The sequence below is a fragment of the Pleurodeles waltl genome, chromosome 4_1 (assembly GCF_031143425.1).
Source record: "Pleurodeles waltl isolate 20211129_DDA chromosome 4_1, aPleWal1.hap1.20221129, whole genome shotgun sequence".
Taxonomy (NCBI): Eukaryota; Metazoa; Chordata; class Amphibia; order Caudata; family Salamandridae; genus Pleurodeles; species Pleurodeles waltl.
Window position 1 is genome coordinate 252,842,437 of NC_090442.1, and position 23,809 is coordinate 252,866,245.

General features: G+C 45.3%; 2 protein-coding genes across 2 annotated transcripts in view; one reads left to right on the plus strand and one right to left on the minus strand.

Moving 5' to 3' along the window:
- RIBC2 (RIB43A domain with coiled-coils 2) overlaps positions 1 to 5,919 on the minus strand; it is a 74,298-nt gene extending 68,379 nt beyond the window's left edge. The window contains exons 1-2 of the mRNA XM_069228257.1: positions 5,843 to 5,919; positions 5,348 to 5,588 (exon numbers count right to left, since the gene is read on the minus strand). Of these exons, the coding sequence (XP_069084358.1) occupies positions 5,348 to 5,464 (117 nt within the window). The 5' untranslated portion in view covers positions 5,465 to 5,588; positions 5,843 to 5,919. The remainder of the gene's footprint in view (positions 1 to 5,347; positions 5,589 to 5,842) is intronic.
- Positions 5,920 to 6,055: 136 nt separating this feature from the next.
- Positions 6,056 to 23,809, plus strand: part of SMC1B (structural maintenance of chromosomes 1B) — a 2,375,007-nt gene continuing 2,357,253 nt past the window's right edge. Inside the window, exon 1 of the mRNA XM_069228259.1 lies at positions 6,056 to 6,239. Coding sequence (XP_069084360.1) covers positions 6,131 to 6,239 — 109 coding nt within the window. The 5' untranslated portion in view covers positions 6,056 to 6,130. The remainder of the gene's footprint in view (positions 6,240 to 23,809) is intronic.

The window sequence follows — 23,809 nt, forward strand, 5'->3', positions numbered from 1 at the left end:
CTTTGCCAATGTGTTTTAGCCATGTTATGCACCAGAGTGGCTGCTGCTCAGCATGGCTAAAGGTTAGTGGCATAGTGGTGTGGACTGGAGTAGAGTTGCATAGGAGCAGTGGCGTAGAACCCAGTGGTGCAGAGTACAGTGCAGTGGGGTACAGTGCAGTTGTTTAGAGTGCATTGGCATACAGTGCAGTGGTTTAGAGTGCAGTAGCATGGAGTGGCGTGGGACACAGAGTGGCATAGAGTGCAGTGGAGTAGAGTGACAGAGTGCAGTAGTGCAGAGTGGTGCAGTGGCATAGAGTGCAGAGTAGACTCGCGTGGCAGAGAGTGCAGTGGCATAGTGTAGAGTGGTGCAGTGCAGAGTAGAGTATAGTGTTGTAGAGTGCAGTTGCGTAGAGTGGAGTGATGCAGAGTAGAGTGGCATAAAGTGCAGTGGCATAGATTGCAGTGGTGTAGAATGCAGTAGTACAGAGTAGATTGGTGTACAGTACAGTGGCGGAGAGTGCAATGTTGCAGAGTAGAGTGTCCGTGCAGTGAAGCAGAGTAGAGTAGAGTTGCACAGAGAACAGCGGCAGAGTACAGTGGTGCAGAGTAGAGGGCAGTAACATACAGTGCAGCTGTTTAGGGTGCACCGACGTAGAGTGCAGTGGCATAGAGTGGCATGGGGCAGGGTAGAGTAGCATAGAGTGCAGTGGAATAGAGTGTATTGGTGCAGAATATAGTAGTACAGAGTAGAGTGGTGTAGAGTATAGTAGCGGCCAGTGCAGTGTTGCAGAGTAAAGTGTCAGCGTGCAGTGGTGTAGAGTGCATTGAACTAGAGTGCAGTGGTCAGAGTGGCGTAGAGTGCTGTGGCGTAGAATAGATTGTTTTAGAGTAGAGTGCAGTTGTATAGAGTGGAGAGGTTCAGGTTAGAGTGCAGTGGCATACAATGCAGTGGCACAGAGTGCAGTGGCGTAAAGTAGATTGTTTTACAGTAGAGTGAAGTGGCTTAGAGTGGAGAGGTGCAGGGTAGAATGGAGTTGCACAGAGTGGCATAGAGTGTGATGGCATAGAGTAAAGTGGTGTAGAGTGCCGTGGCATAGAGTGCAGGGATGCAGAGTAGATTAAAGTGACGTACAGTGTATTGATGTAGAGTGCAGAGGCATAGAGTTGAGTGTTGCAGAGTAAAGTGCACTAGCATAGCGTGTAGTAGCTTAGAGTGCAGTGGCATATAGTGCAGTGTTGCAGAGTGGCATAGAGTGGAGTTGTGCAAACTAGGTTGGTGTTGCCTAGACTGGAGTGGTATAGCGTACAGAGGAGCAGGGTGCAGTGGTGTAGAGAGGCATAAAGTGCATTGGCATAGAGTAGAGTGGTACAGAATAGAGTAGAGAAGCATAGTGTTAAGTAGCATAGAGTGCAGTGGCATATCGTGGAGTGGTTCAGAATGGAGAAGAGTGCAGCGCAGTGGCATGGAGTGGTGTAAAGTGGAGTGATACAGAATAGTGTGCAGTGGTGTGGAGTGGTGCAGAGCAGCGTGGAGTGGAGTATGCATGGTGTGGTAACACACTGCCATTACAGACAACACATTTTTTATTGAAATGATCATTACATTTGCACAGACGTACAGTTTTTCAAATCAAACTATACTGTGCACAGACGATGATGTGTGGAAATCGCATCACCTAATACAATGATTTATTTTAATCATATAAAGGTACCGGTATTTGTTTCCATCACAGTTCAGGATTAACAAAAATGTGCTTCATTTGTACTCCTAATTCTGATATGTTCTGAAGTTTATTTAAATGTTGTCATGTGATAGAAAAAACTCTTTCCTAACCTCAGTATCCAGCAAGATTGTTGCATAAACCTCTCACCTTGAAGTCAGAGAAAGAAAAGTAAAAACTAAGTTCCCACCGAAACCAGAGCCTGACATTTGACTTTGTTCTTTGAATGCACAGCAAATGTGATGAGATAAGAACAAGATTTACAGGCCCGTTTACAGAAAGGGAGCACTCGGAAGAATACTGTAAATAAGGTTTGGGCAAGGGAAGGAATGAACTCAAGCTACATAGCTTAAAACAAATAAATCCAGCAAAGTTAAAGCGACAAAATGTGAGTTACAAACCACAAGGCAAATGGCAAGCAACGGCTGGAGTGCATTCCCAAGGAAGCACTATGAATGTGCTTAAAATGACAGCTGTGGGATACATTGTGGGGAAAGTCCAGTATTTTAGTCTAGTCCGTACCTTGCAGAGGTTTGGCCGAATCAATCACCCAGGTAGTATGACGAGAAGACCTGGAGTGGTTTCCATGTTGCAGGAAAAGTCTATACATTCATTCTATCAGTTTGCCACCAATTCCTATGGTGTAGAGCTTCTGGCACACCTCTTGTAGGGTAAGTGCTAGGTGGCAGACATGAAATAGGGCATTTAATGAATATTTAAGGTGGCTGTAAGTAAGGAGTTGACCTGGGTGAAGAAGGTAGTCTGCCATTAGGGTTTGGAAATTTAGTAGCTCGTCATCTAGAAACAAATCCCCCAATGTTAAGATACCTGCAGCATGCCGCTGGTGGAGTTGCACTGAGCACAGCTGTCTTGTGCGAGTGGGAAGGCTTATCAAAAGTAGTGCAGGAGCGCAGGGTTTCTTCGTGTCAGTGAGTTTACAGGTTCTGGCAAGGCAAGAGAAAGCCGTGCATGATAACCCCGGATGGTGATCTGTAGAATGGTCAGGAGGAAACAATGAGCAGTGCATTGAGCCTTCCTTAAAAGTCTTTACTGATAAACCCCATCTCATGCAAGGAGGTGGGCAGAAGGCCAACGAGCAATCCATTGGACCTGTACAGCTGAATAGTAGCATTCCAAGTCCAAAAGACCTAATCCACCAGCAGTTACAGGTAGTTTTATAGTGGAAAGAGCTACCCGATGGCGCCGCAGCAACCAAATCAGATGTGTGGCATATCTGAAGAAGGAAGGAAGGACAAGCAGGGGAAGGTTTGTAAAATAATACTATCATTGGGGTAGCACACCATCTTCACTAGTGCCACTTGGCTCACTACTGAAAGCAGAAGAGAAGACCTAAAAGCAAACAGGGCTTGGAGGGACCGTGACGCTCTGCTGAGATTTTCATCCTGGAAATCAGTGGGAGAATGGTAAATATTAATCACTAGGTATCGAAAGGTAACTGGTTCCCAGTTCAATCTGAGATCTAATTGTATATAAAGGGGAAACACTAATTATATATATATTTTTTTTTTTACAGTTTGTTTGTGCAATTTACATCCCAAATATTTTGAAGATTCTATGTGTACTTGACACTTAGGGATAACCCAGATCACTAGTTTGGCCTTTGCTCAATTTCAAAACCATTTAAAGGCATGGACAAAGCCGCCAATTGCCTTGCACAACCTTGCAAGGGGTCTAGCCCTTGCTCACCCTTCACAAGCATGAACAGCAGACCATTGCACCAGAAGAGTTTGCCAAGGTGGATGGGTGTTGCTTCTTCAACCACTTGACAGTGTCTCTTCTGTTTCTCACCTGTGTGCAGAGACAACTTCCCAGGTACCCAATACCTTCTGATAGTCTTGGTGGACCCATCTTGTCTGATTTTAGGAATTGTCCCACCTTGTTCTTCTCTTCCTTATATATCCAGTTCTGAGCAACAACCCTTTGAATCACTTGCCGTGGATCTCCCATTTGATCTCAATTTCATCCTCCTTTTCTATTATCTTTGATTGGTAGTCCGGACTCCCATTTCTGGGATAAATGTAGTCCAAGATATACAGTCTAGTGCTGTGAGACTACAGACAAGTTGTGGGTACCTCACATCCTGACATTAGGTGTGAGACTGTCGCACACACCATCTGCCCTGCCTCTTTAAAAAAAAAATAGGTTGAAAATCCATGGGCGGTTGGGGTAAGCCAGATGTTTTTGTTAAATTTGTTTAAACTAGCATAAGGTTTATTACCTTAATGTTTCCCAAACTGTTTGCCAGGGGTTTTAAAATGTTCAGAAACATAATCAAAATGTTGCTGTTACTTTCTCTTCAAGAAAGAATCAGTAGATTTGGGTAGGGGTGATGGCCTTGGTAATTGGCCTACGCTACTGAACAAGGACGTAATGTGACACCTGAATTTAGCATACCAGGAGGCAATCACAAAAAGACCACAGTGAATAAATAGTGCTATGTTAAAAAACGGACAGTACATAAATGCACTGACAACAAAGTGAGGCATGACCTCTCTTGTGTGTGTCTGTAAAACTGACGTTTGTTCTTGAATTTGTGTCCTGAATTTTTGTCCTGAATTTTGACCCTTTGTCCTGAATTTTTACAGTCCTGTCCAGAATTTGCTTCAATGCCAGGTGGACACCCTAAGTGGGGTAGAGATCCCATTGACCATGATTATTGGTGAAAGCAAAGACTATGTTCTATTGATTACTTTATGCATTAGTAAATTTATATTTTTCTTTGGTGTAGACCTAATAACCCCTTTAGTGCAGATGCCCAGGCATCTTTTAGGGCCTTCATACACTACACGTGATCACATTAGACATGAATTCTTTGTTGTTACATGCAAATCAAATTAGTAATATCGGTCAAAACTGAGACTCTGATTAGATTTCTATTCAAAGGCACACAACACTCATTCTGTCTTTAGTAATCACTGATTATATTGAAAGGTTATACCTTTTTAGGTTAAATAATATGAAAATATACGTTTCCCCTTCATGTTTTAACAAACCCCAAAATAAATATGGATAAATGCAGATAACATAAACCAAAAATAAACATGGATAAATACTGATGGAAATGTCACAAATACCATAAAATAGGGAGCCCTACTTTTAACATACAACAAGTTGACATGGCTACTCTTTATTTGGGGTGTACATCGCTCATAGTTTTAAACATATAAACGAATAAAATACCTAGCTGTTTTAAAAATGTACACTGGTTGATGTGAAAAGTAAAATTGTCTGAAAGATTTTGAGATGCGCGTTTTTCAATATTTAATTATAAACGTACTTTAACATATAAGCATGAATTGGGAAGTCTCCAGTCAGATGGCACCCTTGTGTTTTTGGGAGTTTAAGCGCTACATAAATGGACGCGACTGTAAGCATGAAATGTCTTCTGTCTTAACATTTGATGTACTTGTAGTTTTGGCTTCTTAGGAAATTCAAATTTGCACAATGCCAATTAAATTATCCTAGGGAAAACAGGTATGTATACGCAAATATATGAAAACATGTTATACTGCGATTAACCATATGACTCCATCTGAAGTACAATAATACAAGCAGCATTATGGCCTCCCTGGGCAGAAATTGCCTCTGGGACGTAGTTACTAAACTCTGCCTCTAACTCCTCACCCCGATGATCCGAACTTTGCTGTTGAAGACCCTGTTCTGCCTCTGCTGCTCCGCATTATTCCGCCTCTCCAGCACAGACGCTTCCTTCAAGTCCACGGGCAGATCCAATTTGTACATGTCCAAATGAACGGAGCCCGGAGTCAAGGGATCTCTGACAGAGCCACTACTGCGGGAGGTTGCAGGTGCATCAGCCTGTTTACTAGAGATGACAACGCAACCGTTACCTAGCAACCACTTCTCCCTTGCAAAACACAGAAGAAGGACTGTTAGGTTTGCAGAAACATTTCGGTGTAAATTCGTAGATACAATAAAACGTAAGAGGCTTGCGGAACAGAAACAACCCAGTGGCCTAATTCACTGCCCACGTGCTTTATTTATCCAAACTACATCAAAAATTCACTATGTGCTTTATTTATTACATCTAAACGATCTCCAAACAGAATCAATTATTTATGTTTTAGCGTCATAAGTGTGTACACTATTACGATATCTTACTGAAAGAATACGTCTGTAAACGTGCAAAGGTTCTATTGAACGTGCTTTCTTCATCCCACGGTTATTACATTACCGAAGGTGGGGCGCTCCATGGTGATGCCCAAACTTACAAGGAGGACGGAAGACAACGCAGCTCTGAGATAAGATACTGAATAAGTCTCGCGAGAGACGTTGCCCTTTGGCGCGAAGCTTGAGCTTTGGTGCGTCGAAGGTTTCTCGTGCGGCCTAATAACTATTTCACCTTGGCGGTGTATTAATTCCTTATTCATCAGATTTGCAGCCGCCTTCATGGGCTACCTCAAGCAGTTGGTGCTGCAGGATTTCAAGTCGTGGCGGGGCCGCCAGTTAATCGGACCCTTCAAACGCTTCAACTGCGTCATCGGACCTAACGGTTCAGGTAGCTCGGAGACCGTCCCTCCCCAATCGATGAAGTCTTGCGACCCTCGTCTAAGTTCCTGAAGCCATTTAATTTGCAATATATGACTACAACAAGTATTTGTGTTAACCTTCTGTACATTTTACCATCCTTTCTAACTCAAGGTTTTTTTTTCGTTCCCATTAATACGACAGAACTAGCTAAATCACGCGTCTGTGACCACAATCTTGTCATTTTCTTTATTGGGGAAGGATTTTTGTTGTCCGGCACAGCCTGTTGCTTTTTAGTGTAGTGCTCAAGTGACTTCTATATCCCTGTTACGGCTGCTTTTGTTAATCTCTGAAAGGGAGGGGAACGATGAGCGATGGCGAAATATTATGAGTGTATTTGAATGCTGTTTTTTTTTTTATTTCTTTTTTTTTAGCAAGCTGCCCATACAACAATACTGATTTGGCTTAATTTCTTCTACTGCGAGTGCGTGCAGTAAATGGTCACCGACAATATTTAGTCCACGCACTCCGACCGTTGTCCGAATGCAATACCCGTTCTTTTGGGTGCTTTAGCACAAATGCCTGGTTACTTATCAGTAGATATCATTATCCTTGTTGTAGGTGCCACCGTTCTCACTTTTGAGGTGGAATCCACCTCAACCAGGAGAGGAAAATAGGAAGTGCCGGGGTAGTCCCACCCACCCTTTTGGTGCTATAAAACATTAGCCTACTCCCCTAATTTCATGATAATACCAAGCCCATCGAGGGAGGGTCTTAATGATTGTGAAAAGGACAATAGGGCCTGACTGGCGCGGAACTTCCACTGAGCTAAGCGGACTTCAGCTCGACTCCAGAAACATGATTATCCAAGAGGCACAACAAGCCTAAAACTTTGCTCAGTTGGGACGGAGAAACTGAACGAGGAAAGGGGTGGGAGGGTGCATTTGGGAGACCAGCAGCACACGAGACCCTTACCGGGTCAGATGCTGATGGTGGTGCGATCAGAGGCAGCAGAGAAGGAACTGAAGGCCCTGAGCGAGTGCTGCTCTCACTCTGTTCAGCAGATGGATTTGTTACCCTGCATAATTGGTGATCCTTTTGCCGACCTCAGAAGGATGTACTGAGCCAGGCTAGCAGTGCTAGGATGTAAGCATATCCCATAGGCTACACAGATTACCGCAGATAGCATGTTAACCAGCTTTGCTGCCTTAGGAGCCCAAACATGCTTTCATGAAAGGGATTTAAATCAGTGTGCATCTTGTTATTGGATATCAGAATTTAGTGTGCAAGTCTCTTAAATCAGGCAATAATATCCGCCCTGTCCTTAATTTAAAATGTGAAATGTTTGACGCTTTAAAGCCAAGGGGTGAATGGTAGACAAGATGAATGGGCAGGCAACAACAAGGGATGGGTGGATAGGAGAGTGTTGTTTGGAGAGACAAAGGATAGGTTTGGAGGTAATGTCAAGGGAAAGATAGCTAGTGGATCATTGGAAGGGAGGTAAAACACGGTCCAGGGATGGGTGGCCAGACATAGCACTGCCTTCCCCTGTCCATCCATTGGCTAAGATATTGAGAATTACAAGGTCAAAAACAACGAATACAATTAACAGATTTACAAATGAAATGTGAAAAGAGCGTGTTAGATTTTTATAATCACATATATGTTTTGCATACACAAAAGGCTAATTGAGTTAAGGAATGGGTTCGAGTAACAACACATGGATCCTTGTTTGTTAGACACATAATCAGAACAGTAATAGTTTTAGGACACAAAGCACGCTGCATGAAAGCTAAACTATGTGAAACAGTGGAATCAGTGGACGAATAAGGTTCAAAGAGAAAACATGGCAAAGATATGTACATAAAGACTGACCAACCTAAGTGCATGGGGCAGTCAGCTGAGTGCATTTAAAAGACGAGCAGTGGCATGAGGGGAGCAGTAACATAAGAATTGCAGATGGAAAGGACAGCAGTCTGGAAGGTAGTAGAGGATGCAGGACTCTGAGCAAGTGCAGCACCTTGATAGGAAGAAAGAACAGTGACCTGAGAGGTGTTTCAGAAGGAAGTAGAAGCACCTTAACAAACAGCACAAAAGAGAGAGCAGCAGCACTATGAGAGTAACATCTCCAGTAACAACAGTGCACAGAGAACTGTCCCTAGGATTGAGAAACGAGGTGAGGGACAGCTGCTTCTAGAAAGGTATTTCACAGACGGGAGGCAGTGCACCACTGAGACAAGGCACCACAGAAAAGGAAGTCAGAGCAGTACCCCCAGAGTGTGAGAGTGAGTGGATAACACCATAAGGTATATTACAGGACAGTGGCACACAGAGACCGCTCCTAAGCAAGAACAGTATCCTGAGAAAGGCTTCACAGAAAGTATTTAGAAACATTTCAAAGGAGCAGTAGTGCTTTCAGGGGACTATCAGTGTCGCAAATAGCTGCACCTAAAGAGAGGATTTTCAAGGGTGGGGCAGAATCCTGTGTGAGGACAGCACATTGAGAAGAAAGCAGAACAGTATTTTGAGGGTGGAGCAGATTGAGTGGAGGACAGCTTAAAAGGCAATAGAGACAGGGTGGTACCTAAGAGTGGGCAATATCATAAAGAGACATAAGCGCTCTGAGAAGGTAGACTGAATCATGTATCCTGATTCCCTATTTCACAGGGAAGAGGCAGTAGCTGAGAAATAACACCACGTTGCGAGGGTAGCAACACCCTTAGAAAGCAGTACTAGAAATACAACAGTACACTGAGAGGTGTCACTAGGAAGAGAGATCAGTGAAATTTACTTTCCAGGAGAGGTTTCATGTGGCGGGGACAGCACCCCTAGCTACAACAGCACCATACATATATGAAGAAAGTAGCATACTGCAAAGGATTTCCCAGACAGTGCTCATCACTCATGAAAGGCAGACAGATGAGAGGATTTTCTTAGGTGGAACAGTACCCGAGAGGCATTGGGCAGAGCTCAGAGTAACAACAGCACCATACAGAGTATGTATATTTTAGTGAGGCACAGTGGGGAATCCAGAGGCAAAAACACCTGAGGGGAAGAAGCAGAATGATAGGACAGCACCTTGAAAGGAGAGAATGCTACCCTGATAAGGAGCTGGATGTAGCAGCCCCAACGTGGGCAGTGTCCATTTTCAGAGGGCAAAGCCCTAAGAAACAGCTGCATCATGAGTGTGACAGGAAAGCAAGCAGATTCTGAAAACAAGTGAGCAGCAGTCCCATGGAGGAAATCAAGAGGAAAAAAACGGCTAATTGAGAGGGGTACACCCCATCAGAAAGTATGGGTAGCATCGTGAGGAGAGAGGAGGGGACCAACATACCTTGAAAGTATGGGAACACCAGCTTACGAGAGGAGAGGTATCTTGGTGAGCAAAGGTGTGGACAACACTCAGAGGAGAAATTGTTACAAGTACTTCAAAATATAGATATGGGTTATGTTGGAGGCCATAAGTCTAAAGTTTTAAGAGTGGGTGGATTAAGGAGGAATTGTTATAACACTGTGAAACATGCCTGAAAATAGATAATGTGTTACACAGGTTCTTCTTACAAATTACTGTAGTAGGCAAGGGGTTTGGTTTCCCCATTGAATAAACCCCTGGGGTCGAAGATTTGAACTGTGAGTGATAGTCATTGTTAGGCCGTCCTACGCGGTTTGACCAAGAGTAATATTATAGGTATTAGTATTTTTGCTGATTCTTTGCTTGATGTCCATCTTGTGATAAATTTCATGCTTTTTATGGTTGGTCTGAGTTGGTTTTGATGATGTGCTAATGATAAAGGTTTTAAGACTCATTACTTTTTCTTAATGAGCCGGTGTCCAGTGCCATAGGTTCCATCTGCTTATTTATTGTGAGAATCATATGTTAAAACCAATAGGCCTTTAATGATGAATTCTTATTACACTGTTAGTCCGTATACAGTTTTAAATTTTTTGTTTTGTTACATGGAGTCTTCAGACTACTGTAATAGTCAAGATTTCGCTGTTGGGTACTTCCTTAAACCCTTGAAGAGTTGCACTAGGATAATTCTTGCAAGACCACCTTCAGAGGACATAGCATGTGTCATTATCTGCCACAAAGAAGTATCCTTTTAAACCTGTCTTAGGCCTGCTACAGCAGGGCCTGTGTGCGCAGTATACTGCCATAGGGACCTGACATCTAAATTTACTTGCCAGGCCTGAAATTCCCCTTTTACTACATATGTCATCCCTAAGGTAGGCCCTAGCTAGCCCTGTGGGCAGGGTACTGTGTGAGTAAAAGGCAGGAAATGTGCCTGGTTGTATGGCCTGTCCTGGTAGTGACAAACAGCCTATTTGGCTTCTCACTGCTGTGAGTGCTGCCTTGCTCATAAGATTGCATTGGAAATGCCCTACAGTATGTCTAGGTAGTATTGTCTGAGCTATGAGGGGTAGCGTTTGCATGTTTAGTATGGTAGTAATGGTAGTGAGAAATGCTGCCTACTGGTGTAGGTGGATTTATGGTTGTAATGGTAGTGAGAAATGCTGCTTACTGGTGTAGGTGGATTTTTTTATTACCATTATCAGGGGTGTGGAATTTATTAAAAATATCTACTTGTCCAGGGGACAGGTTGCTTCTCAAATCTACTTGTCCTGTAAAAAGATTTACTTGTCCCTTTGGTGCCATGTAGTGTGGCGACAAATTATGGCAGCAATCTCATTATGTAAGAGCTCTGATAATAGCCTCTCTGATTATGCCAGGGCTACTACCATAGTAGGGCTTGAATACTTGCAGTTTCAATCCCTACTGTAGCAATTTCCTTATTTTGCCACCTTTCTGCAGATCTGCATACTGGGGCTGGAGGAAGCAGTAAGCAATAGTTCCAGGGCTGGAATGCCTTTGAGTCTGCAAACCTACTAACCTGCATGTTTTAAAGATTTTCACCAGCTTCTCTCTAATATTTTCCCATAATAAGAAAGGTTGGACATTTACTCCTGACAATGGCAGAATTAGAACTTCTTCCAGGGTTGGGAAGAAAGTGGCTGGAGGGAAAATGAACTTGCAAATGCTCAATAGGTTTTCACATGAGCAAATCTACACATCGTATTTACCCGTGCTAAAATAAAGTTCACAAATATTTTATAGGGGTACGACATATACCATGGGTGCACTTTTGTGACTTTCTTTAAGAATTTGGAGCCACATGTAGGTAGGTTCAGATTTGCGACCCCGCAAATTGCGAGTCAGAGCGACTCGCAATTTGCGAGTCGCAAATCCGAATGTAGGATGGTGTCCCTGACACCATCTGTGATTCGCAAGGGCTACGCAAATGCCCACCTCCATAAATAATCAAGAGGTGGGTCGCAATTTGCGACCCCCTTGCGAATGGCGGGCCTCACAGGGATGGTGGCCTGCTGGAGACAGCAGACCACCATGTCTGTGACTGCTTTTCAATAAAGCAGTTTTTTTTTTGTTTTTTTTGGTCATGCAGCCCGTTTTTCTCAAAGGAAAACGAGATGCATTACAAAAACGAAAAATTAAACGTTTTCGTTTCATTTTTTCAGAGCAGGCAGGGGTCCGCAAATGTTTACAGTGACATTCACAATGGGGAAGGGGTCCCGTGGGGACCCCTTCCCGTTTGCGAAAGTGTTAGCACCCATTTGAAATGGGTGCAAACTGCGATTGGTTTGCGCCCGTGTTCGCAGTCACAAAACAATCCTACATTGCACTGCGAGTCGCAATTAGGAAGGGAACACCCCTTCCTAATTGCGAGTCGCAAACCCGTTTTGCGATTCGGTAACCAGGTTATGTGCTTGTGCTTTTTGCACGTCGCAAACAGCGAAAGTCGCTGTTTGCGACATGCAAAAAGCTACCTACATGTGGGTCTTGGTCCCTAATTAGGTCTGGTGTTAAGAAATACATTTTGTTTTTATTAAACTTCTATTTCTCTCTCTTTTGGCTGGCTTTACTGTGAGTGATTGCATTCTGCTCTTCCACAAGGAGCATATTGGCACACAAAGTAGTTTTGTTCAGTGTCAGGAACTACAGTGGCAATCAGTGACATAACGAAACTGGAGGGTGCCCCTTTGCAAAGAACATGTAGGAGCCCCCTCTCCAGACTCACTCAGGGCAGGTGCTGTGCTGAAGGGGCCCCCTGGAGGGCGTCTGCGGGGCCTTTGTTATGCCACTAGTGGCAACGTGTGCTTTTAGAGTTCAAAAACTTTTTGGGTTTGTTTTGCCAGTGTTTGTTACAATGTTGAGGGCCTGTAAGCTCCCACAACAATAAAGTGTTACAAAAGCCATGTCAAAACAAGACACACATTAATGAAACTAAAAGACTTATAAAAAATGTCAGATCAGTTGGCTTTGTCAGTGTTTGTTTATTTTCATGCTTCCCATAAACGTGTTGAAAATGGTTACACTGATTTTCCATTAGAAATATTTTTGGGAAATAGTAGCATGCATACACACATCTTACTAAATGACGCTTCATTTGCATCTAATCAGAGAGCATTCTTGGAGCATTATACTTAGCCTCATAGCCTAAACTTCTCAAGCATGTGTATACATGTTTTTTTTTTTTTTGTACTGGAACCAACGTCAGTAGTGAAGTGTGACCTTAAAACATTTATTTACAGCACTCACCCTAATAATGAAGGCTTTCAAATAATGAACCATAAATACAAGTTTGAACAGCATTATCTTTTGGAAACACATTACCTCAACTGCAGAGAATTCCACTCTGTAAACAGGCAGCCAAAGGGTTTGTGCTGCAAAGGGTTGGGCCTACTTGTCCCAAGGACAAAGTAAACTTAAAAAACTTGTTGCCCTTGACCCCAAACAAGATGTCCCGGGCGTCGGGCGATAGGAATTCCACATCTCTGATTATAGAAATGCCACTTTTAGAAAGTGAACATTTCTCTGTGCTTATGACTATTGTTTTGCAGCTTGACTCCAGTCCACGTCTGGGGCAGCGTGACAAATAAACTTTGTGCCTACTTTTCAGACAGCCTATACACATGGAGGGTGGAGGTGTCACAGAGGTGCATCTGCATGTTGAAAGTTTTTCCCGGACTGAGAAAAGGAGAGGTGGGTGTAATAAGTGAGTTTTGACCACTGACTCCCTGTTGCACTTAGCCTAGCAGCACACCGTCCCATTAGTGACCACCAGCTTCAATTTGCCTATTGACTTTATTTTACCATTAGCCACTGCCATGTTAAAAGCTGCAAGTAGTTTTCCGCATTGTACAATGTGCACACATTTTTTTTTTTCGTGTAATTTCCCACCAAGGGCTTAGGCTGAATGTACTAAGACGGCAGGGAACTGTCTTGTTTTGAATTGGCACCTTGGGATTTTGTCCTGACGTGTTATTTTAAAAGCTGGCTTAAAGCAATCAGCATTTTTTGAATAAATAAACTTCTGCAGCGAGAGGGAGGTCTAGAATTTTCCTCTCTTGTTTGTTCAAAGTATAAGAGGCCGCAACCAGATGGACCGGGGACAGAGTATTTGCAGATCTCGGGCATATCCAGGACGCTGGAGTCGTCCTTCCTGTGAGGATAAGTGATCTCTCTCCTTGATCGATTCTGGGATCTGGCAATCTGATGCTGGATAGGAGGGAGATGAAGCAGTTGTGACCTTGCCTCATGGTGATGCATATTGTTTAATTAATTATTTGCTTTGCATTATAATATAGATACATATATTTGCTGTGTATATTGCAGTGGAGAATCATTTGTACATGTTTTCATTTCATTGCTGTGACTATTTTTCAACATGTGCTTTTCAGCATGCTAATCTCCTTTTACAAATCTTGCGCAGTGAAATAATAAATGTCTTCTTTGGACTAAGAAGCGCATTGCAGTGATTTCTGTCAGTGCATGAGTTTTTTTTCAGCTTGGTCATTAGTGAAGCAAAAACATTTTGCTGTAGTTGGACAGTCTAAAGGGAGGTTGGAAGTTGAAAGTGTACGATTTAAAAGTGAAAATATGTGTTTATTCAGAGAGTTAAAGGAAGCACCGCAAACCATGTCTGAAAATGTATGTGAAATTAAAATGCCTTATGATTTCTTCGCAAATGTTTTCTTTATCAGGACTTTCTACATTTTGGGATGGGTGCTTGGAGAAAACAGAATTAATAACTGCACATATATGTTTTAAAAAAGGTGCTTTTTGAACGGAATGATGACCCTTTTGTTCTTGACAGGAGAGTTTGGATACTTTTGTCTGATTACAGATAAATGCATGAGAGATGTAAACAGAATATAAAAATCAGAAATTAAAGACACAACTTGATACAAAAAATACTGTAACTATGCTGTCTTGTCAGAGTAAGTTGTTACAAGATAAGGATGATAGCTACCAAGCCATCGCAGGGAAATCTGATTTTTCACATTCCAGTAATGGAGGTTAAAAAAGGTGGGGGCCAGTGTGAGCTGCATGAGCAGAACGTAGTTCGTGCTCAGCCAATATTTAGACGGAAAATACAGAGTAGCCCGCAGAAATTGGCAGGAGTTGAAATAATCTCTTTAAAGATTACACCCAGCAAGAAGTTAAGGATGTTAACAATATATTCACAGAGCTTTTGCAGAGTACAATGTGACCAGGACATGGAGAGGTGTTGCTACCGGTAAAACAAAAGATTTTGGAGATTGCTACTTCTCACACTAAGCAAGAGACACACTGATTTGTGGGGTTGTTTGATTTTTGGAAACAGCATGACCCTCATCTGAGTAAACTCTTAACCCTTTGGTATAAAGTGACAAGAAAAAAACATGATGGGGTGAAGTGTGCTTTTGATTCGGCAAAATAAATAATTCAACAGGCTTTAGACTTGTGGACAGTCTCAAAGGAGACATTGTGTTGCATGTAACTATCCAGGGACAATAAGTAGATTGGAGCAGGTGGCAAAAGCAGAGATGAACAGTAGTGTCCCTGGGGCTTTGGACTAAAAAAATATCTGATGGGACTTTGAAAAAGTAGAGAGAACATTTAACTGAAGCCCTCCAGATTCTGAATAACAGACCATTACCAAATGCTGAAACTGCCCTGATGACAATGTTAACTTAGATACAACCACATGTGGTCACCAACTCCATTGTGTACTGGGAAATAAAACCTAGAGCTTCAGCTCCTCACAGAGCCACACCAGAATCTGCAGGTCTTGACCTACATGCTTACAAAATTGTCCAACTTGTTATAAGTCCAGTGTATGGAAGATTGGTGAGGAAGGGGACTGCCCCAGCCGTTCTGACAGTACAAGAGACCGGAGGTTTTGGCTCAATTGACAAAAACCCTGATGCTAAAGTGTTGGTGGAATCCCCAAAAAGCCCTCCAGAACCTGCAGAAATTATAGCCAAGGGCTCTAATAATGTTCTGCTGATCATAAAACAAGGCAATGAAAAGGGAGCATATTTCAGCTGACAAATGTTATTTGCAAGAAAGATCATACTTGTTTCTTTTACAGATCATACTACGACTTGCCTCTGACCATAAATAAGTGTGCTGTGTGGTCTCCCTTCGGGCGTGTGTGGTCAGGAGGGACAGCACCCCCAACCTGAACATGATTGATAATCATGTTGCGCAACATTCCTGCTGCTTTTGAAAGGCAATACCTATGGATCCCTGTGATACAAATCGTGCTTCACAGATCAAAGTTCTGCACGGGAATAATGCAGAATACCATGGATGGTCTATCAACCTGTTTGATTGCAATTCTAATGGAACAAACAACATGGCTTGTTATCACCTGGTGACTGTTGCCAGTCACATTAAGCATGTTTAAGTTGCCAGTTGGCTGACCGTTCTCGTATGGGAACCTCACTTTTACTTACATTCCAGCAAACATTACAGGTGGACTGTGTACCTTTACGTGATTAGGACTCATGTTTCCATCTAATTCTATACCAACTTGTTATTCTAGAGACAGTTATTATGCCAATCAGAGATTATAAGCTTCAGTCTTTTTTTATTGTAAGTGTGCCTGGTTTAACTGTTTAAAATATCAATAACTTAATCCCACTTCCATTGCTTTATAGTGATTACTCTTGTCATTTCATTATGTTGCTGTGTACAATGCATACGTAATTTGCTTAAGGTGTTCTTTATTATTTTTTTTTTTTTTTAGGAACGTAGGGTATGAGACATTGGTCAAATAGGTGTAATGTACTGATACATGAGTTTTGCCCACTGACTCCATGTTGCACTTAGTCTAGCAGCACACCGTCACATTAGTGACCACCAGATTAAATTTGCCTATTGACTTTATTTTAGCATTAGCCACCGCCACGTTAAAAGCTGTAAGTAGTTTTCCGCATTGTACAATGTGCTGATAAGAATGTACTAAGACAGCAGGGAATGGTCTTGTTTTGAATTAGCACCTTGGGATTGTGGCAAAGTCCAGACGTGTTATTTTCAAAGCTGGTCTAAAGCCATCAGCATTTTTTTGAATAAATACACTTCTGCAGTGAGAGGGCGGTCAAGAGTTTTCCTCTTGTTTGTTGAAAGTATAAGAGGCCGAGCCCAGATGGACCGGGGACAGAGTGTGTTTGCAGATCTCAGGCATATCCAGGACGCTGGAGTGTCATCCTTCCAGTGAGGATAATTGATCTCTCTCTCCTCGATCGATTCTGGTGATCTGACGCTAAATAGGAGGGAGATGAAGCAGTGATGCCCTTGCCTCATGGTGATACATATTTTTTAATTATTAGCTTTGCACTATAATATACATGCATATATTTGCTGTGTATATTGCAGTGGCAAATCATTTGCACATGTTTTCATCGGTCATTAGTGAAGCAAAACAGCGGGGCACACCTGCATTTGTAAAGGCTGTGCCCTGGCCTCACCCAAAGGGCTTGTTTACCCCTCCTCCCCACTCCCCCCACTGATGTCTGGAGCCTGTCCTGGAGGAGTGAGGGGACACTCCTAGAACCAGTCAGGATTGGTTGGAACCTCTTCTTCTCCCTTTTGTAAAAGCTTGTTGAAAACTGAGCATAAGTACAGGGGGTTTTCCCCATGGAAAAGACATGAATGGACTACTGAACTGGAAACATGATGCTGCTGGAGGGACTCATCAGGAACCGCCTTGAACTGCTGCTATTGTGCTGATCTGGGTCACCTGTAGGAACTGCCAGTGACTGCAACTCTTTCTGCTGTCCTGCTTGTTTGGGCCCTGCCCCCCTGTGCTCCCTTTTGCTGTCTCCAGTGACTGGGTGCTGAGGCCCCTGTTCCCTGTAACGCAGCGCTAGAAGAGCGCTTTACTCTCTGCCTCCCCAGCGTGAGGGAAGCGTGGTGTTTATCATCTTCTTTTTACTTGAGCACGAGGATAGCGCTACCTCTGTTTTTTCCTGCTGGGGAGCGTAGCGCATAAAGGGTGTTTTGCCCTTTTATTTGCTTAAAGTGTGTGAAAGAGTGCATCTATGCTGCCCCGTGGTGAAAGATCACTACTGCGACCCAGGCAAGTCACGAGGAGCCAATGAGAACGAAGTGCGCCTTCAGTTGGTGCCCCTGGGTTAAGGAGTGCTGAGGAAAGTGCCCCCAGGGCACAGACAGACACCTACTTTGGGTGCTTCACCGCTGCAGCCTGAGTGTTGCATCAGCGGGTCTCTCCATGTGTGGGAGTCCTGCTGCCGAGGGCCGCCTGAGGCCAAGAGGAGCAGCCATGGCCGAGACACGTGCAGGAGGAGCGCCCCCAACTGCCGCTGGTCGCCCGGAGGCAAAGCAGCCTCCCGGAGTAAAAGGAGTGCCGCCAGCTGGGCAGTTGAGGCGGCCGAGCAGGCTTGAAGGCTGGACCACTGTGTTGAGAGGGAGGCACACCATCTCCCTGGATGTGGGAAGCCGCGCGCGCCTCCTGAAACTAGTCAGGAGGTTCTTCTAGCTGAAGGCGGCCCCCGTGTGAGGAGTGGAGCTGCCTCCTGCTGAGGTGTGGGTGTTTTCTGTTGCTTCTCTACCCCAGGGCATATTCTGGGGATCGCAGGGGCCTTGATTCTTGGGGACAGTACCTTGCGGGAAGGACGGAGGCCTCGACGGATGTCCTGTGCTGCTGGGGGTCATTTTGCGCCCCACAGAGCTCTGAGCATAGGAGCGATAGGATCGGACACGGATGTCCCCGTTTGTCCTACGGCATGGTAGCCCTGGTAATGATTGGGCTGATCTATGCCACATAAGAATGGTGGATGTTATGTGCATTCACAATGGTAAAATGTGTTCCTCTGACGTTTCCTTTTTATGGGCATTCCCGATGTTCTTGTGACACTTATGCTGTGTGATTTACCATAAGTGCATTTACATTAACCATGGTGACCTGACTACTGTTTATGTTGCAGGCTAACCAGTAAACTATGTGTTTTATGTGACTACTGCTGGCTTTTGCAGAGTAATAGTAACTGAGTAATGTTCTGACAACTGCTTGTGTAGCAGGGTATTACTGACATGTTGGGTTTGGTCTAATTATGTTTTGTACAATACATTTTATTTTTATATAACTGGGTGTTATATTTCCTTTTTGGTGTACATAGTGTCACGTGTGTGTGTGTGAGAGAGAGAGGAAAAAAAAACACAAGAACCAAAAAAAGAGCACACGAACACTAGAACTGCTGGAGAGTGGAGACCTTGTGAGATCTCTGAATTTTTCTTTTAAAAGTTTGTGACATATGCCCTGGGGGAGTGTTCTTAGGGGATACCCAGAGGATCCTGACTGTAGTGAGGGTTCCCAATTGTAGGGCTCCCAGACCTCATCCCTAGTGAGCGGTGAAGAGACTGACCAGGAAGATGAGAATGACCGGGCAGGGACGGCAGTTGACAGTGAAGGCCCCATTGATAGGGAGTCCCTTGCTGGGTCCAGTGTTAGGAACAGTGTCGCCTCCCATTCCTAGTCGCCTGATAAGCTTATAGATAGGCCAGCAGAGAGGGACCTGAGGTTACAGCTGGGGTGGCTGGCTATGGAAGAGAGAAGGGCTGAGGTAGAGAAGACCTTAGTCCAAGAGAGGATGGCATAGGCAGAGAGGGCCTTTGCCAAAGAGACTCACTGTTGAGCGCGGTCTGAAAGGTCTGGACTCACAAATGTTTCAGGTGGAGTCCAGCGCTGGCAGCAATGTTGAGTGCAGTGGCAGCGACAATCCCACATGCCACAGATCTGGTACCTAGGTTCCAGAAGGGGGAAGACACATGTCAGTGGTTGAGGGAATATAAGGTGGGCTTGGTAGCGCACAGAATCCCTGAGAAGGATTGGTGGACTGGCTTGCGAAGCTATATTCCTTAGGAGTGGAGGGATGCACTACTGGCCTGTGAAGGGAGTGACAGGAACGAGTATTCTCCCCCCCCCCCCCCCCCCCCCCCCAATAAAGGTTTCACCCCTGAGGAATACAAAAAGAAGTTAAGGGGCAGTAAGAAACTGTCCCACCAGTTTTTGGGGGAGGGGCGGGGGGCTAGGGTGAGGTTTGTGGAGTATTGCTGCATGGCACCGGAAGGATGGGTGAAGGGTAGCACAGTAGACCATTCTGAAGGGCTGTTCAATCTGATTGTCAGTGCACCTGCTTCGGTGCTGTTTTTCAGGGCTGCGCCAACACCTGTCAGGGTGTGAGCTCTCTTACTCCAGAGTGCTTGCAAAGGAGGCAGACATCTGGGTGAGTGCCAGAGGGACTGGTAAGGCAATTGGGGGTGTTCCTGAAGGGAGTGGTCTAGGTATTTCCCATCAGGTGAGGTGGGAAAGGCTTGCAGTGCCACTGTAAGTCACGCTTATGGTAGGCCCTTTCAGCCCAAAGGGCAAGGTGTAGGTTCCTGTGTGAGGGCACCCCTGCATGAGCAGAGGTGCTCCTACGAACTACAGTTCCAGTGCACTGGACAAGTGTGGGGAAGCCATTTTACCCGTGTACCGGCCAAAGGTCACCCACTGCCTGTGGTCTAGCTATATAATGGTAACTCCAAACTTAGGCAGGTTTGGTATCAAACATGTCGGAATCATACCCCAATACTAATGCCAGTCTTGGTGTCATGATTCCACCCACTCTGGGGGCTTCTTAGAGGACCCCCCTCCCCCCCCAAGTATTGCACCTACCAGTCTTCCAGGGTTTGTGAGCAGCCCAACCTGCTGCAGTCCCTCAGACAGCTCAAGCAGGAGAAGGCAGAACAAAGGATTTCCTGTGGGAAAGGGGATGCAACACCCTTTCCCTTGGAAATAGGTGTTACTGCGCTGGGGAGGGGTAGCCTCCCACACCACCTGCTTGCTTTGAAAGGCAAATTTGTTGACCACCTTGCATAATCCTGTTTGCACCAGTCCAGGGACCCCTGCTCCCTGCTCTGGGGTGAAACCACACAAAGGAAAGGGGAGTGATCAATAACCCATGGGTGTTGCCCTGAGCTCCTCCAGGTGGCCACTTGATTCTGACATCTTGGAAACAAGATGGGCAGAGGCCCCTGAGAGCATCTGGTTGTTTAAGACAGGTGACTGACGTCAGTGACCCCCTCTGATAGGTGTTCTCCCTGCGGAGTGACCAAGCCTGCCCTGTTAGGGCTATATAGGGAATCCCTTGCAGGTGGGTCCTCAGATTTGGTGTGCAAGACTCCACCAGGACACCTCTGCATCGACCTCTTCTACTCCTGGCCACCGGAACCGCTGCTGGACTTCACAGGAACTAAACAAGCCTGCAACTCCTGAGACGATCTCGCCTTGCAACATAGTTTCTCCGGCTCCTTCCAGCAATTGCAACATTTCCAGGGCTGTGCATCCTCTGGGGGCGGAAAGACTTCAGCTGCACCAAAGAAGCAAGAATGAATCTCCCTTGGAGGGAAGGAGTCACTGCAGCATCCGCAGACACTGAAGGCAACAACGTTCAGCTGCTGGGATCTGCTCTCTGCTGGAACTGTGTGGATCCTCCAAACCAGGTAGTGATTCTGAGTGGACCTCTTGGTCCTCTCTGCCTTCTGTCCAACTTGGGTGAAGGTGAACCTTGCCTCTCCTTGTAGGATAGAATCCCTGTGCACCACGACTCTTGTGGCAGCCAAGGCTTGTTGACTCCTGCTCCAAGGGATCTTCAGGATTCAAGTAGCCCCGGCCTCCTGCACTTCATTCTTGCAAGGACTCTCCTCTCACCTTCTCCAGCGATGTGGGACTCCTCTCCAGGTGTGCTGACTGGGCCTCACTGGAACTTACTGTGCTTGCTGCCAGTGGGGGTTACGACTGGTTCTGCTGGCTCTCCTGATGCCTGGGGGTCATTCCGGACTCACTTCCAATGGTCGAGTCCACAGTACCTTGCTGGTCCTCTTCAGCTCTACAAATCCTCTTCTGTACAGATTTGCACTTGCCATGGCTTGTTGGTGTTCCTCCTGACTACTGACCCATCTGCGACCGGCGTGGGACAGCTTCTGCACATCAGGGACTCCACTGCTTCTCCTAGGCTCCCTAGCTGGCCTTAATCTTCCACCGTCTACCTGGGGTCCACGTTCCACATTCTCCCAGCTACCTACTAACTACTCCACATCCTTGGGTGGGGGACCTAACTTCGCATTCCACTATTTTAGTATATGGTTTGCCCGCCATAGGACCCTAGCTATTTTCTGCTATTTCTTGACAATGCTTGTTGTTTTTCTATGCTAATTCCTAATTCTTACCATGTGTGTGTGTATATAGTGCATACTTACCTCCAGTTTGGGGGGCTGCCTATAATTAATCTAGTTCAGTGCCACGGTAATAAAGTACCTTTATCTTTGCAACATCTTTTGGTTCCTTTCTTGTGAGAAGTTACTGTGTGACTACTGTGGTATTGCAAGTGCTTTACACTCTTCCTAGATAGGTCTTGGCTGCTCAACACAGCTAACACTAGAGTCCTGGCTTTCTAGGCACTGTTCACTAACCAATAGGGATTGACTGGACCTGGTATAAGGTGCAAACACCATAGGTGTCCATCACACTTGAGGCCAGCTTTCTAAATTGGTAGTGCAGTGGTGGGATAAGACACTTGCAGGTGCCTTACCACTCTGTTACTGGTAACTTTACACAGGAAAGTCCACCACTAGCCTATAGGTTACACTACACTTAGTAGTTAGGCTTCTAGTTTAGGTAAGTTGGGTATCTGGCATAACCCTTTCTCTAAACTTTAAGAAAGTCTAGCTACTTACAGTAGGTAGATGCACCCACACTACTCTAGGGAAAATGTCTTCAATACAAAACACAGCTCAGGCCCCAGACTGTCAGTATGAGGGCCTAACCTTTCAGGAATTGAGGGAGATGTGTGCTTCTAGGAAGCTGAAGAAAGGGCAAAATCCCAACACACATCTACTCCATGGATTGCTCCCCCAGGCTGATAGCCAGAGCACTGCAGGCCAGGAAGAGCTGGAGGTAGAGACTGATCATCCAGTCTTAGATAGGGTAGACCTAGATTTCACTGGGGGCGGTCAGGAAGAAGCTGGGGAACACACCAGTTCTGTAGGGAGCACTCATGGAAGTGAGAAGGGGGGGTGAGGGGACACCAGTAGGCCCATTTATCCTTCCAGGGGGTTGGTGCAGAGGGTCTCCAAGAGGAAGGGTAGGTCCTCCTCATCTGCCCAGGCCCCTGTCTTAGCAGTATCTGATGAGACTAACTACTCTCTCTGTTTTTTTAAATCTTTTTTATTTAACAACGAAACAGCAATTGTACAATATAGCATACAGCAATAAAAGACCCATTATTTATCTACTACTCAGAAACCAATCTCAGCAAGTGTCAAATTTCGAGGGTGTAACATGTCGGTCGAGCATCCAGCCCCCCCCGTTCGCATAGTCAGGTACAGCCCGGTCCGAAGCCCTCCACCAGCCCACCAAAGGTCACACCGTACATCTGTAGGCCCACCCACCCCCCAGCACCAGTCCAGGTCTGTCTTCCACTCACTTATACTTGGCGGATACTCTGCACTCCACGCCCGCGCTATATTACGTTTGGCTACTGTTGCTGCTATGGCCAGCCACAATGCTTGCTGTTTCGGCCAGTGCTCCTCTCCGCCACATGAAGTAGAAGCAGCTTGGGGTCTAACGGGTCCTCTCTCCAAATCACCCGGGCCACCACCCCGGCAACCCCCTCCCAGTAAGTTTTTTTTTTTTTTTTCTTTTTCCACAGGGCACGTCCATAATATGATAGAAGGTGCCCTCCAACCCGCATTGCCGCAAACCCTGCAAGGTCTGTGCCCTGCCGATCTTGTGCAATACTACCCTGGAATAATATGCTCTGTGCAGAATCCTCAACTGGATCAGTCTGAGTTTTGGTTTGGTCGCCACAATGCTAGGACCCTGCCTCGCAGCCTTCCAGTCCTCGTCGTTCAATGCTCCCAGGTCCACCTTCCCTTTGGCGCGCAGGGCTGTCATCAGGTCTAGGGAATTATTCAGCAATTTCTTGACCAATAGAGATATGGCCTTTGCCACCAGAGGCTCCGTCAAGAGGCAGTCCTCCAGGGGGGCTGCTTCAGGCAACTGCTCATGCTTTGGATATCTAAACCGCTCTGTTCCTGCCACAGCATATTCCTGCTGAAGGACTTCGAATGTCAGGAGTGCCATACATCCCCCTCCAGATGCTCAATCCCCGAAAGAGACCACCTGCGGAACCCACCCAGGATCTTCAGGTCCCCCAATAGATCACTTCACCACAGTGGGGTCCGAGCCGTCA